General features: G+C 39.1%; 1 protein-coding gene across 2 annotated transcripts; it reads right to left on the minus strand.

Annotated features, from left to right (window-relative positions):
* Positions 1-327: 327 nt before the first annotated feature.
* Positions 328-13,033, minus strand: tbc1d7 (TBC1 domain family, member 7). Of its 2 annotated transcripts, none has more exons than XM_088918341.1 (8): positions 12,719-13,033; positions 11,027-11,146; positions 9,151-9,231; positions 4,069-4,259; positions 3,700-3,837; positions 2,838-2,983; positions 2,050-2,179; positions 328-694 (listed from the first exon to the last, which is right to left on the minus strand). In XM_088918341.1, exons 2-8 carry the CDS (start codon positions 11,136-11,138, stop codon positions 608-610), a joined length of 885 nt encoding a protein of 294 aa, XP_088774467.1. In that variant the 5' UTR covers positions 11,139-11,146; positions 12,719-13,033; the 3' UTR covers positions 328-607. The 2 variants fall into 2 exon arrangements, with proteins under 2 accessions (XP_088774467.1, XP_088774468.1); XM_088918342.1 differs by having other exon boundaries at positions 12,674-13,014.
* Positions 13,034-14,529: the final 1,496 nt, after the last annotated feature.

Genomic DNA, 14,529 nt, shown 5'->3' on the forward strand with positions numbered 1-14,529 from the left:
CCAACGACAAACATTATTAAGCAGTATATGACTGACACTGACTTTTAACACAGTGGTAATACCCAGAACCCGAAAAGAGACTGGAGGAATATCTTAGGTTTTACGGAGACTGACTCAATAACACACTCTTACTGCCAACACGCACAGAGAGAAGGTAACACTGAGGAAAGGGTCTTCCTCTTAAGAAAGGGTTATATCCAAGCTCTGTTTGAGCTTCCAGGAACATTTAATGAGAGACCCCTTCACTGTATCTGCAAAGTTACTGTCCTCCATGACGCTTTATGTAAAACCCTGGGAAAGCAAGACCAAAAAAGGGGGAGGAAACAATTTACGACGCATTACATTTATTTACAGCTGAAACCAAGCCTCTGCTCTCATAGCCCGAAGATAAACGGTATACATAACGTTTCAAGCATCATGCTCCTGGCCTGCTGCAAGAAAAAGCTCATTCCTACGGGTATAAGGCATCTAGATAGTATGGTTTTGAACCATAAATAGCTGCTGTAGGTCCACACGCGCTGCTTGACCAAACCCTTCTTCCGTCTGCGATTGATGTCTGTGCACACAGCATTGGGGTCCCACATCCTCCTGCCTTCAGTGCAGAGGGCTACACGGAGTGCATAGGAGTCCCACAGTGTTTGTGCCACAGATCAATGGCCTTGGTGACGATGGCATCTGTGTTTTCTTGGGGCATCTGCAGGAGAACATAAGAATGTGAGAAGCCACATATCCAGAAATTTCTTATTTATAAAACAGAAAAAAATCACACAGTGCCTAGATTTAATTGACATCATGCTTTACTTTGTTCAGGATTTACAGAGGTTTTTTATAGGAATCAGGATACTGCGAGATTCAGTTGTTGTTTCCATTAGGAATACACTGTGAAACCAGCAGACAAATCAGACAAGCATGAACAGCTCGCCTGACTACACAAATGTAATATCGCAAAAATATGTTCATTGTTTCCAAGGTCTTAGTTACCCCACCCCCACCAACAGAAAAATACCCCAAAAGTGCACGTTATTATGAACAATTCATGTGATTTTTCGTACAGGACAGAAGATTGTTCCTTGCTTTCACTACTTCATTCACTCCGACTATATTGTCCACTTGGTTTATTGTACAAAAACACTTTCAGATCAAATGATGAGCAATATCATTAGTGATAAGCCGTAAACCCAGGTTACTCATTCTGAACAATATTTTAAGATCTGACTTGGGTCTGATGGACTTAATACATTTAAAAACCGACTTCAAGCAAAGTCACAGAAAATCTAAACAAAAACACAAACCAAAAGATTTTCATTAGGAAAGGTGACCACAAAGGTGTTCTGCATTATTCAAGCCAAGCATAGTTATGTCTACTGTTGATCTTGTATTAATTAAAATCATGTCTTTTTTGTATGTATGGCTGTTCATACAGATTTTTCATTAACTCAATTTGGTGACTCTAACTCAAATACCAATCACTCACTATCTAGGGTGATTTCTTATGAATCATATAACTTCAATTACTGTGCTTATCATCCCAGGGAGCGATACTATTCAATCATCAGCATGTCTTCTCAGTATACAAATTGTAAATAGCTGCATGTGCTCAGTGAGCTCTGGCATAGAATGTAAAGACTACTGAGTTTGTCATTTTGAACCTCAGTGCAGCACACTGCGAGACCCAGAAGTGGACTACCGTTTTAAAGACACCATTGAGTCAACATAAATCCCAGGAAGCAGAAGAGTGAATAAAGAGATTATCTCAGAAATAAACTGAGCTGATTTGTGCAGAAGATGGTAGGGGTGCAAGCCATTAAGCTTGATTCATAAGCCCCCTGAAATTAAATTAAACTTAATTAGCTTAGCTACAATTTTTGAGTTAATTTTGGAGACTAAGTGATTTAAAGACTTAATTTAAAGAAGCGTTATTGGATTTTGGACTTCCTTGTTATTAACATCCACATTTACCATTAATTAAGAGTATTAATTAAAACATTCACAGTACCTTTAAAAACAAATTATTGCACTATTACAGGGAATGTTATGCAAAAGACTTACATTTTCCAAAAACTGGGTGATGTCTTCAGGCTTATTCATTCCCATAAGCATGATTTTATAGCCCAGTAATATCTCCACAGCAACAAAAACAAGAATTTTGCAGGAACCACTTATTATTTTGTCCCAGACCCTAGAAGAGAATTTAAAAAATCAGATTATAATGATATGTATCGTTTTATTTAAACAACACAAACTATTACTCGTGTACGGTATGCAATAAAATTGTCTTTTTTTTTGTTTGTGTGCTATAAGAAATGAGAATATAACTCTCTGCAAATCGTGCTAAAGGAGATGTGAGAAAACCCAGATGGCACCTTTATCTGGGAAAGCAGAATAATTAAGGGAAACATTACTAAAATTAGAACAGGTCAGTTGCATACAATTAGGAGAAACCTATTAAATGCTGCAAACAAAGGAACACTGAGGTCCATATACTGTAACTAATCTTGGCAACAAAAGTGAGGTAAGAGTTTTGACGTTTAAAATGCATGATATTTCTTTTATCAGGCAATGCTGATATTTCTCGCCTGGTACAAACACATTTGACAGAGGACTGAATTATGAGTATATCTTTGATTTACAGAAAGTGTCTTCACTCCAGTTCAGACTTCAAATCTAGAACTGAACCAGAGCTCTAAATTTAATTTAAATCTCTAAATTTAAGTTAACAACAGGAATTAATTTTACACTCCAAAAATTTCAATCAATATTAAAGGACAAAAATATCTGCACTGTCCATCAGAAAGTTTTGTTTGAGAGGTTTGGAGAATCTGGGGATTTATTTTTACCTTTGCAAGCTGGACTCAGGCAGGCATCCTGCAAAACATCTTCTGAACCAGAGATTATAGGGAAGTTTGCTCATCGCATTACAGGTCCGGAGGTGATTCAGGAGTCTGCTGTCCTCAAGGCTTAAGAAGTGCTCAAGGCTCTTTGGCTGGAGGAGATGTAAATGTTATTTTAGATATTTTAGATATGTCTACATCAGTTCTTTAACTGCTGAATTAAACCAATATAGCCTTATTTTAATCCAAAGTTGTAACATAAAAAGAGATTAAGGAAAAATGTTATTCTGAGGCTTTTACAGAAATAATGCAATAGAAAGTCTAAAAAAACTTTCATGTTTAAATTTTATTGGTCAAATCACACTAAACTCTTTGTAAAGGGATCACATTATCGGCAGATTATGTCAACTATTAGCCTCTGTACATTTTCATAATGCAGTGAGATTGCTTAACTACAGTAATGTCTAACCTTTCAAAAGCAAACTTTCTCCCTACAGCAAATATTTCTACAGCAAATTCCACAAACCTAGGTTATCGGGAATTCACATCACAAATGGCTCGAACATACAAGCGAGACCAAACAAAACCCAATGTCCTGTACACACACACACAGTAAATCTCTAGCACTCTCCCATCAACCAACATCTCAAAAAAATCACAATTTTGTTTAGATAGAAGCTTTCAACTAAGACATCCTTCATAAAGAGAATAAGCAGATGAAGTTACAATGAAAAATAACAAGAGCAAAGACATATCACTTAAGATTTTAGTGTTAATCTACTATGAGTGACGTCCTCAAGAGTGAAATGTAGCATGCTCCCTGTCAAGCCTATTAAAAATCCAATCCGGTCAAAACTTTTGAACTCACAAGATGAGGTACGGAATCTCCATACTTGTTGCTGTATTGATTAACAAAGCATTTGATGAGCCAGTAACAATCAACACTGCTCTCCACAATCTTCTCCATGGCTCTGGCTATGGCAAGGAAGTCTTCATCTTCTGGCTCCTGTGAACCAACACAGGCACATCAGAGAGGCGCATCCTATCATATACATGAACGATTCAAAACCATGCACCAAGCCCACGGTTCAACCTGAAAGTTAGGACAGCTGCATCGACCAAAGAAACGATCACAGTATTAAGAGTTCTCCACACAACAAACGGGGGAAGAGGTTTCTAGCACAAGAAATCAAGAAACTGGTTTTCGGTACAGAAGTGTCTTGCCTGGGTGGCTTACCAGTGGCGTGACCTCTGTGCGGCGTGGCAGTGCCAGGGACTCCAGCTGGCGCATGTGGAGATACACCTCCACCTGCGGCGTGGAGCTCTGCACAAAGCGCATGACCTGCAGGGCCTGCAGCACGTCCTCGTACTGCTGCTTCCGGTAACTCATCACCAGGGCGTGCGAGTCTCCGTGGGGGGGCAGGATCCCTGCAGGCGGGCGGCGGGAAAGGCGCTGTTACCAGCAGCGCCGCACCAGCAGGCACAGCGCTGCCAGAGACCAGGCAGGACGCCAGTCCTCCTCACCTCACAAACCCCCTTAATTACCGGGAAACGTAAAGCCTTGTTAAGGTTGCCTTTTAGCCTCTAGAGATTCATAAATCCTCTGTTAATCAGGGGCAGTGGTGGAGTCAATTCAGGGGATGCCCTCAAGATCATTAAAGGTACAGAGCCCAGAGACACAAGGGCAGGAAACTGCATTACACACTCTGCAACCACGGCTGTAGCAACACTGCTGGAGCACATCCTGTGGGATCCTTTAAAAAGAAAGGTGTTTGAAGGAATTTGTGGATCATGAAGCTACTAGAAACCCATCAAGGTGGACTGTGTTTGTCACCACACCTATTTCTCTACATCTTCATGAGTCTCGGAAGTGTTTGCTTTCTTCAACAGCTGATCCATTCATCCATTATCAGGGGCTTGTCCCAGAAGGATAGGGCACTAGGTGGGACTGGAAGCTTTGACCCCAGAGGGGACATGAGCCCAGCACAGGACACACAGGGGCAATTCAGAGATGGCAAAGAACCCAGCCAACATGCCTGGAGAAGACGGGAGATAACCAGAGCACCTGCAGAAACCCCACAAGAAAATATCTGAATATCTGATCTCTCCCTCTCTTACTAAGACACGCACACATTTGCAAAAATACGTATTCCAATACTGCAAATTAATATATAAAATCAATTTGCATGAAACTGAAAATCCTTCTTGAATTAATACTTCAGAATTATTGAATGCACGGTAAATTTAGAAGAGAGGTCATTGTGAAAATCTATGTTTCAGCTTAAGACACAATGCACGACCCTTAGAGAAGAAATTAAAATCATGACTATGTGGAAAGAAAGGGCAGTGGTGTCTTAGCTTATCTGCGCCACCTAGTGGATGAGTACATAGCAGGCACACGAGCAGTCCATCAAAGATTTCTCAGCCAGAATGCACATTATAGTTTAAAATACTAAGAAATACCCATAAATGCATGAGATATAAGTAATGCATGGGGCTATCAAAGGAATCTATCTAAACAGCTTTTGCATGCTTTCATACCAGCAATGCTGCAAGAAGCAATCAGGCTAATGAAAGAATACAAAATCAAACCGTTCTCTCTTGTACATATTATGGCTTTGGTAGGTCAAAGGATTTCTGCCACTTTACATCATGAGAAAAACTTTAGTATTTAATTAATAGTATCTAAAAATTAAAGTTTCCTAGAGTGTCTAGTTTTTGGACAAGCCTTTATTCCTTTGAATAAATCACAACTTTTTCCCCAATACTGCATGGGAACAGAGATAAACTGATCAGGAAAACTACACTTATCAGGTCCAAACAATCACAAGGTCAGCCATTTTCTCAAAGTCTCCAAAAAATGAAAAAAGAAGACATCAGGAGACATTTAAAAAGCCAGTATGTCCCCAATACATACAGTTCCTTCATCATTAGGAACATCACTTGCACTGCTATGCATATGTTTAGATAATACAACAACGGATCTTAATCTATAATTTATCCAATCCTGCAGATTTTTATTGCAAAAATGTTTACTTCCCCTGTGGAAGTACTGAAGGGATGAGCACACTACAGATTACAGGATGCAGTTAATCAGCACAGTACCAGGGCTTTAAGAAAGAAAATGAAAGATAAAGTTATCTGCAAGAAATAATTAAAGCAAATAATTGCTGACACTAGCCTGAAAAGACAAGCGTGAAATTCACTGCAGATTCACTGCTGACTTGCTGTGCTTATATTTCCATTACTGCCTTTATTAAATGTTTTTTTCCCCAAATCGCACACTTTGAAGATTTCTAAAATTGAAACCATATTCCAACTATTAAAAATTACTTTGACATTTTTAAAAATACTACAAATTTTGCAAGAAATCTAAGAAACCGTTGTTATAACTTCCAAGCACAAATCGTAATTTCACAGTCCTAGTGTAGTTTTAAAAAATGCAGACATTTTGCATTAATTTTGCCATTTTTTTCTCAATTTAAAATAAATCAATAGTTTGTTTTCCTTTTTAATTTAGATTATAGTATTTTGTTACAATTATATGCATAACTTGCCCCCGTCAAGATATTCCCTCAGTATGTCATGCATATATTTCATTTTTCCTTCATGAGCAGTCATTACACACCACTTAAACTTGTTAATTCATCTTTACAGAATGAAAAGATATCTTTGAAACCGATGCTTAGAAAAAAATAAGAGGAATTTTTGTACAATTGCTCACTGGGTCTCTAAAACTATGCCTCATGGCACATTTTACTATTATTTTTATACTTGTTTTACTTATGTGTAAATAGTCCATTTGTTTTATTTATGTGTTTTAAGCATGTACTATTCTGTAGTATTTTGAGTTTTGGAAAACATACATAAAATCTATTATTATTAATGTTACAATCTAACACTGAATTTGCAGTTCCCACTTTGATAGCACTACTCAAGGCCTTAGGTATGACCATAAAAGGTATAGTCTGAGGTGTCTGCCTAACTCCAGGGTTAAGATGCCGGCAAACAGATTATTAAAGGGGTATTTAATCTGGTTAATTAACTGTACAGTAAATCATAGGAGCTTTCGACAGTCATAGGGGAAAGCATAAACACAGAGACAGAAGACAGGAATCCATAAGGAGGAGGATGGGGAGCAAGAGAAACAGAGGAGAAGAAGGGACATCACCATCACCCTTTGCTCAATGCTTGTGCCATGCATGTTCTGTCAGTCTTGGATACCAGATCCTGGACAAGTAACCTAAACATTCTGGAGACCCTGAAGTCAATTATTTTAGGAAATTCTGAATTTTCACTTGTGGAATCCTCAGACTAAAAACGTTCTCTCCTAGTTCACTGGCATGAGGGCCTCTGAAATGCAAAGACCTGTACGTGTTATTGTGGAGCGTGAAGTTTTATATAAACTTATTTTCTGTTAATAAATATCTGTGTTTCTAAGTTTCACTCTGATTTTACTACTCTACTTTTTACTACTACGTGTACATGTGTTACAGTGTAGCGTGGTGTGTTGTAAAGATTTGTTTATTCTTTATAATTATTTGTGTTTCTACATGTGACTCTGATTACCAGTCGTTTACTACTTGATTGCCAGAGACGTGCCTGAGAATATTAAGAACTCACATGCCTCACATTTACATAAGGCTCGGGCAATTTCCTAGCTGTTCTGTTTTGTACCAATAATAATCATACTGAGAGATGCAAACAAGTCATAACTGACCATGATAAAGCTGCCCATCTTTTCAGAGTGAATACAAAAGGATTAGTGTAACTCTTGAGTCTTAAGACAGAAGAAATTCCTGGAAATGTCCACAAATAATAAACACTGCCTTTGTTTTTTAGCTTTTTAATAACTCTTGCCTCTTTTTCACAGTGGGGTCAGTCATAAACATTGGCATGCTTCTTTGGAAACCTGTCTAGAGAAATTACTGACACAGGGTTACTCGCTAATACAATATACAGTATAACAGATCAGAACAATTCCTATGTAGTCTCACTCAGCTAGAACAACCTTAAATAAAGCTAATTTTTATTCAAAATTTGTTTAAGGTGTTTCCGTTTCATCATAACTAGAAAGAAAAGCCCTCTTCACAGTGATGAAAATGGTCATTAGTAAATTAAATGTAATAAAACAACATTGAAGAAGTAAATTTAACATTGTGCTCTTTTAAAAACACAGACATTTCCTTATAACAGGACTAATTAAAGGGAAAAGATCATAATTTAATGGACAAACATACCACAGAAAAAACTAAAATTCATAAAGGGTAGGAAAGCCCTTCTTGACACACTGTTCAACTGAACAAAGACATCTCGGAGAAACTCAATAAACTCGGCACTCAAAGGCTGAGACTTTTCTCTGAGCAGGGGAACCATGCAAACATGACCCCTCAGAGCCGAGTGCCCACAAAAAACACGACCCCTCAGAGCCGAGTGCCCACAAAAAACACGACCCCTCAGAGCCGTGTGCCCACAAAAAACACGACCCCTCAGAGCCGAGTGCCCACAAAAAACACGACCCCTCAGAGCCGAGTGCCCACAAAAAACACGACCCCTCAGAGCCGTGTGCCCACAAAAACACGACCCCTCAGAGCCGTGTGCCCACAAAAACACGACCCCTCAGAGCCGAGTGCCCACAAAAAACACGACCCCTCAGAGCCGAGTGCCCACAAAAAACACGACCCCTCAGAGCCGAGTGCCCACAAAAAACACGACCCCTCAGAGCCGTGTGCCCACAAAAACACAACCCCTCAGAGCCGAGTGCCCACAAAAAACACGACCCCTCAGAGCCGAGTGCCCACAAAAAACACGACCCCTCAGAGCCGTGTGCCCACAAAAAACACGACCCCTCAGAGCCGTGTGCCCACAAAAACACGACCCCTCAGAGCCGAGTGCCCACAAAAAACACGACCCCTCAGAGCCGAGTGCCCACAAAAAACACGACCCCTCAGAGCCGAGTGCCCACAAAAAACACGACCCCTCAGAGCCGAGTGCCCACAAAAACACGACCCCTCAGAGCCGAGTGCCCACAAAAAACACGACCCCTCAGAGCCGAGTGCCCACAAAAAACACGACCCCTCAGAGCCGTGTGCCCACAAAAAACACGACCCCTCAGAGCCGAGTGCCCACAAAAAACACGACCCCTCAGAGCCGAGTGCCCACAAAAAACACGACCCCTCAGAGCCGTGTGCCCACAAAAACACGACCCCTCAGAGCCATGCGCCCACAAAAAAACGACCCCTCAGAGCCATGCGCCCACAAAAACACGACCCCTCAGAGCCCACAAACACGACCCCCCAGAGCAGAACGCTTGTCTTACCGAGCAGGACCTTCCACACAAAGATGCGGTACATGGAGGGAAGAGGAAACCTCTGGCTGAAAGTGCAAAGCTTTTCCACATCTGTTGGAAACAAACGAGGAATTGACAAGGATCTCGCACTCTCATTTATCCTACATTTCTAAAGCTTTTGGGCCTCGTATAATAATATGGCTATTTCAATTTCGCCCCAACCCTAGAAATCGAGAGACAAGTGTAGCAAAAAAAAAAACATTTGAATATTTACAAGATGTGCCTGAATTTTCAGAATTTGCACTGAAACAGACCAAAGAGAAATGCAATATAGTGGTATTACTGCCATTACAGTAGACCGCCCATCTAGAGCACATCTATTCTGTTTTCATGAAAAATCCTGTATATCTTGTTATTCTATAGTATTCAGTGTCATGGTGAGTTTCAGTCTCTTCAGGCATGTTGGTGCACAGACCCCCAAAAACAAGAGAAGTCCTCCATCTAGATTAATCTACAGTATGTAAACTTTCTACAGAGGCATAACTTTTTCAGTGTTATTCTAGTACAATGAAACATGATTTGGTCCTTTGGCCTCTGTCAGTGTGATTTACAATCAGACATTACCAGACATTACCCAACTTAAATAGCAAAACCTGCTTAACACAGGAACATTATTACAACTGATTAAGTGAATCAATCGAAATTGAATTAAAGTAATTTATTAATTATCTCTTATCTAAAAGCATACTTACATAAAGACAGTTTTTATCCATGAGTAAAATTAATTATTACAAAAGGCCTGTAAAATGGTTGATTAAAATCCAAGAAAAAGGCATACTACACATTGGGAACAGATAGTCAAAATAGCTTATCTCTTTCAAGCCACTTGGTAAATTGACTACAATTTGCCTAATTACACAAACCAAACTACAACTGGCATGTGTTTGCCATCACCAAAATGGCAAAAAGAAAGAGGTAAGATACAATTCCTTCTTTAGCCCATCTGGTGAAAGCCTTAAAATTATCCAATATGATTTTCTTTGAAGCAGCTTATTCTTTAAACCACCACCCTCATACAGTACTGTGCCGCATTTTTTTCTACAGCAATGGATTTAAAAGTTCAAACGTCCTGATCCTCGCAAAATGCTTTGCAGCTGGTGAAGGTATATCGTAGAGGAACAGAACTTAAGTTCACTTAATGTAGTCATTATGTGGCACATGGTTTCACTCACACAAACCCTTCCACATGGTCAAATAAGGAAATAAAATTACATTAACATTACATGTTGCAAAGGATTTGATTTGGTGATTTTGTATTTTTACCAGCTGCACAATAAGTGAAACTTCTTGATTTAATCAGATTTTTACAGTAAAAACAGCCCAGTATAAACAATCTTTTATTGAACTTGGAAATACCAGCCCTACAATTTTTAAGTTTGTGAAAAACACAATCCGATAGGGATTTACCTAATGCTATAAGAAGACAAAACTTATTTATTATATTATTTTATCCTGATACAAATAGGGCTCAATGGAAATACATAACTGACTGAAATTTGTTTTTTTTTAGTGTATCCATCTATCAATGATTAGCCTAGATTAACAACCCTATCTTCATTTAATGCATCATTCAACCATTTTTAACATTGAGAATGAAAGCTTTCTAAAAAGTAAACTTATTCTCTGTATCACGGATTCACAGTCTGTACATTAAACTAAATGGGAATCTTTACAATGAAGGTACTATGTGGTGGCTGTCTGCATACTGTATAACAACATTCTTAAATACGAACATTTTCAAATTCGCCCAGAAATTCATCTGGTTTTCTATAACAAAAGTGGGGAATCTCTGAAGTGGACCAGGCATAGCGGAAAAAAACACAAACATCCGTGATCAGCACATTACCCAGTCGGTCATCTTTCAACAGAATTTCCAGGGACTTCTTTTCCTCCACACCACGAAATCCCACCTTTTCATAATAAGCAGAACGGAAGTTTCTCTGTGGGTCCTCTGACATGACTTTCACTGCAAAACAACAGTCTTTATGAACAAAGCAGATTTTGTAACAATTGTCTTTCTGACCTGAAGCATATCAAACCATCACAAACAGTATAGACGATGGCCTCACGGTGACTGGGCCATTGTGCCACAAAATATAATAAACTCTTAAATATGATGAAAAATAAAAATGCTAGGTGTTCTCACTACGCAAGCAGTCAGATCCTTTTAAAGACTACAATTTAGGCTTACCACTGGGTCTTTCTCAATACAGCTGGCTACGTAGGCAGACAGCAGAAGGGGTTAATTTCTTTAGAATCATACAACATTAATCATTCCATCCATCTTCTAATCACTACATCCAAAGCAGGTCAGTGGGGAGCCAGGAACAGGCTCAAGGCGGGATACACCCTGGATGGGACACCAGTCTATTGCGGGACACACACTCACACCAGGGGCAATTTTCCCAGAAGACAATCAACCTACCAGCAAGTCTTTGGACTGTGGGAGGAAACTGAAGCTGCAGGAGAACATACAAAGCCCACACAGACAGCACCCCAGGAACTGAACCCAGGGCCCCAGCGCTGTGCTCACCTCTGCCTCGACGTACAACCCTGCATTATTAATAATTGTGTAAAAACAAATCATGACCCCAGAGAACTTCTGAGAAGGTTTCCTCTCGGGTTTTTCCAGATAAATAATATGATCCTTCATATCTTTAAAACCTACTGCATAAGGCAACACTAAACATGATGGACATAATTTTAACGCTCCCTGTCACCTAAATCTTTAAATACATCTTCTGTTCTATCACAGATATATGCTGTTTGGAAAAGCTAACAGTTTATACAGGTATCAATCGAAGTTTATTTATCAAATGCACAACAATACAGCATGCAGCAGTAGTTGCTGGCATAAAATGTCTTTCATTGCCAGCATTAGGCATTTTATTAGGCATACAATTTATTATTTTTTAATTAAAGTCATCCTTTGTGCAACCACACAAAACACAGTTTGCTTCTCAATGCCTTTTTAAATGCCAGGGCTGTAGCAGTTTATATCTATTGTCATTTCCCAGTCACATTTGCAATTGCCTACATATGGAGACAAACAGATTGCATGAAGCATTTTTGCAGATTTTAGAAACTCTCCTGTTGTAAATACCTAAATCAGCACATACAGTATATACATATCTGGTCCTGCAATCTCCCACACCAAGCAGGGAACTATCCATGCATGAGCATCTACAGTACCTCATGCACTACATCTTTCGTTTTGTGCTTGGCCTTATTTGATCAATAGTGTTCTTTTTCATAGACTGACAGTCCTCGGCTAAAGTGCATTATTATTATTGCATCGTTTTCTGAAAATATCTACCAGTGTCTGAATAAACGCCGAGCTGTTACAGTATTAAACCCCACAATCGGTAAAAGCATTCGAGCAACCTTTCTTCGGGCGTCTTCGCCTCGTTAACCCAGAAAGTCCTTTAATTTCCCTTACTCAGGCATGACGACCGTAAATCGATAAATGTCATGTTACACAATCGAACTTTACCTTGCTTGTTTTAAAATAAAAATATAGCAGGCGCCCAAAATATACCTTAAAAAACAAGGCCTCGCTTAATCCCCGCACTTTCCTGAAAACTCCTGACCTCCAACAAGCTTTGCAGGCGGGCGACCAGTTGCTCTGTTCGTCGTGTTCGGAAACATTAACTACCGTAATACTTTTTTTTTCTAGTTGCAATATCCAGTCACAAATATGCAGCTGACCGCTGCTGTCCCCTTTAAGAATCTTTAAGGGGGTTTATTATAATAATCCATTCAGCGTATTTTCCTTTCTCTTAAATCAGAAATTAGGCTTCACACGTTAAATAGCATCAAAACTTCCAAGAGGCTCTTATCATCACCGCAAGGTGGCGAACAAACACAGACAACATACTGACGTGTGGCTGCTAAGGTGAGAAATACTCGGAAAAAATGTCTATTTTTGTACTCCCTGTTAAATACCTTGGTTTCTTACTTATTTTTCTTGTTTTATGCGTCAGCATGGATTTGCAGCGAACGCTGTATTCGTTAAGAGCACTTTGCTAAATGCCTACGACACGATTTGAGTTTTCTTTCTTTTGGAAGACAAAGGCATGTTTAATTTGTAAGTCTCTTGATAACATTAACAACAATAAAAATCATGATCAAAAGGAAGCGTTTGCCTGTCACTCTGCACGCAACTGTACTAAAGGTTATTAAATCCAACTCTGCCAATGGGAAGATAAATTGAAGTTGTTATATAATTAAAGATAAGTGGTCCGCATAACCTTTCAGTCCCTGCTGCCGAAGGTCACAATTTGTGATATAATAATTGAGCTGATCTACCAGTGTGTATAATTGTGCCCGACTACTAAGACTAAGGAGCGTGTTGGTTAATAGGTTGTTTTTGCAGGATTGTCGGCAGCTTGGAAGTTATATAAGTTATAAGTTAAAAGTTATAAGTTATAAGTTATAAGTGTTGGTTCCGGAGTCAGTTTGACTTGCACACAAAAAGCAGACATTGCACTCTCGCGTATTATCCTGTTCGTATCAAACCGGAGTTGATTGTCAATTCATGATCTATCAGGCTTTCATAACGCCACATTTTACAGAGTTAAAAAAAACATCCAAAACTGAGCTTTGGAATATGCAGAGCTAGTCAAATGGCAGTAGGTGCTGAAATACAAGTATGTATGTGTGTACTGTACATGCATGATTACAACAGGGTTTCAGAAAATAAAATAAATAAATTAGGCAAAATATTTACTGAACTCTCACTTCTGTAGTAGGTCTTACTGTTGTAGTTCTTTAATTCAATTCATTAACTTCACTGGATTATTGATGGTGTTCTGGTATAGAGGTTTTGTTTGCCTGGACATTTCTGATTTGGAAACAAAATGTGAGAGATTTGACTCAAAAATGCAATACCCCCTGACAAACAGATGATATGGCAACGTGGGCACTATCTAATTTAAGTTTGTTAGAAACCAGCTACCATCTTCTTTTACTTCTAAAACTACCGGAAGCACTCGCTTAGGGTCTATTCCCCTTGCAGTGGAGTTTGGAATAGTAAATAAAAAATAATGTGACATTGTGAGTCAGTGGAAGATATAGAATTATAAATGTGTGTGATTCATAGTGGATTATTTTAGTAGAAAAGACTGCAACTGTAATTATGTTAAATTGGTTACCAGTACTGTTTGCTAGGCTATGCAAACGACAAAAATCGAAAACGGAATACATTCTCTGACACTGCATGTACTGAGCGAAAACTGTAACCTGTGAGTATCACATGAATGAAGTAATCGGCTTTAGAATCGGACTGGATTATATAAACCCAAGCATTGTTATATCACCGTAACACAGGCTCAGTGTTTGATTTGGTTT

This window comes from Atractosteus spatula, chromosome 6 (genome assembly GCF_055471065.1).
Source record: "Atractosteus spatula isolate fAtrSpa1 chromosome 6, fAtrSpa1.hap1, whole genome shotgun sequence".
In the NCBI taxonomy this organism is placed as follows: domain Eukaryota; kingdom Metazoa; phylum Chordata; class Actinopteri; order Semionotiformes; family Lepisosteidae; genus Atractosteus; species Atractosteus spatula.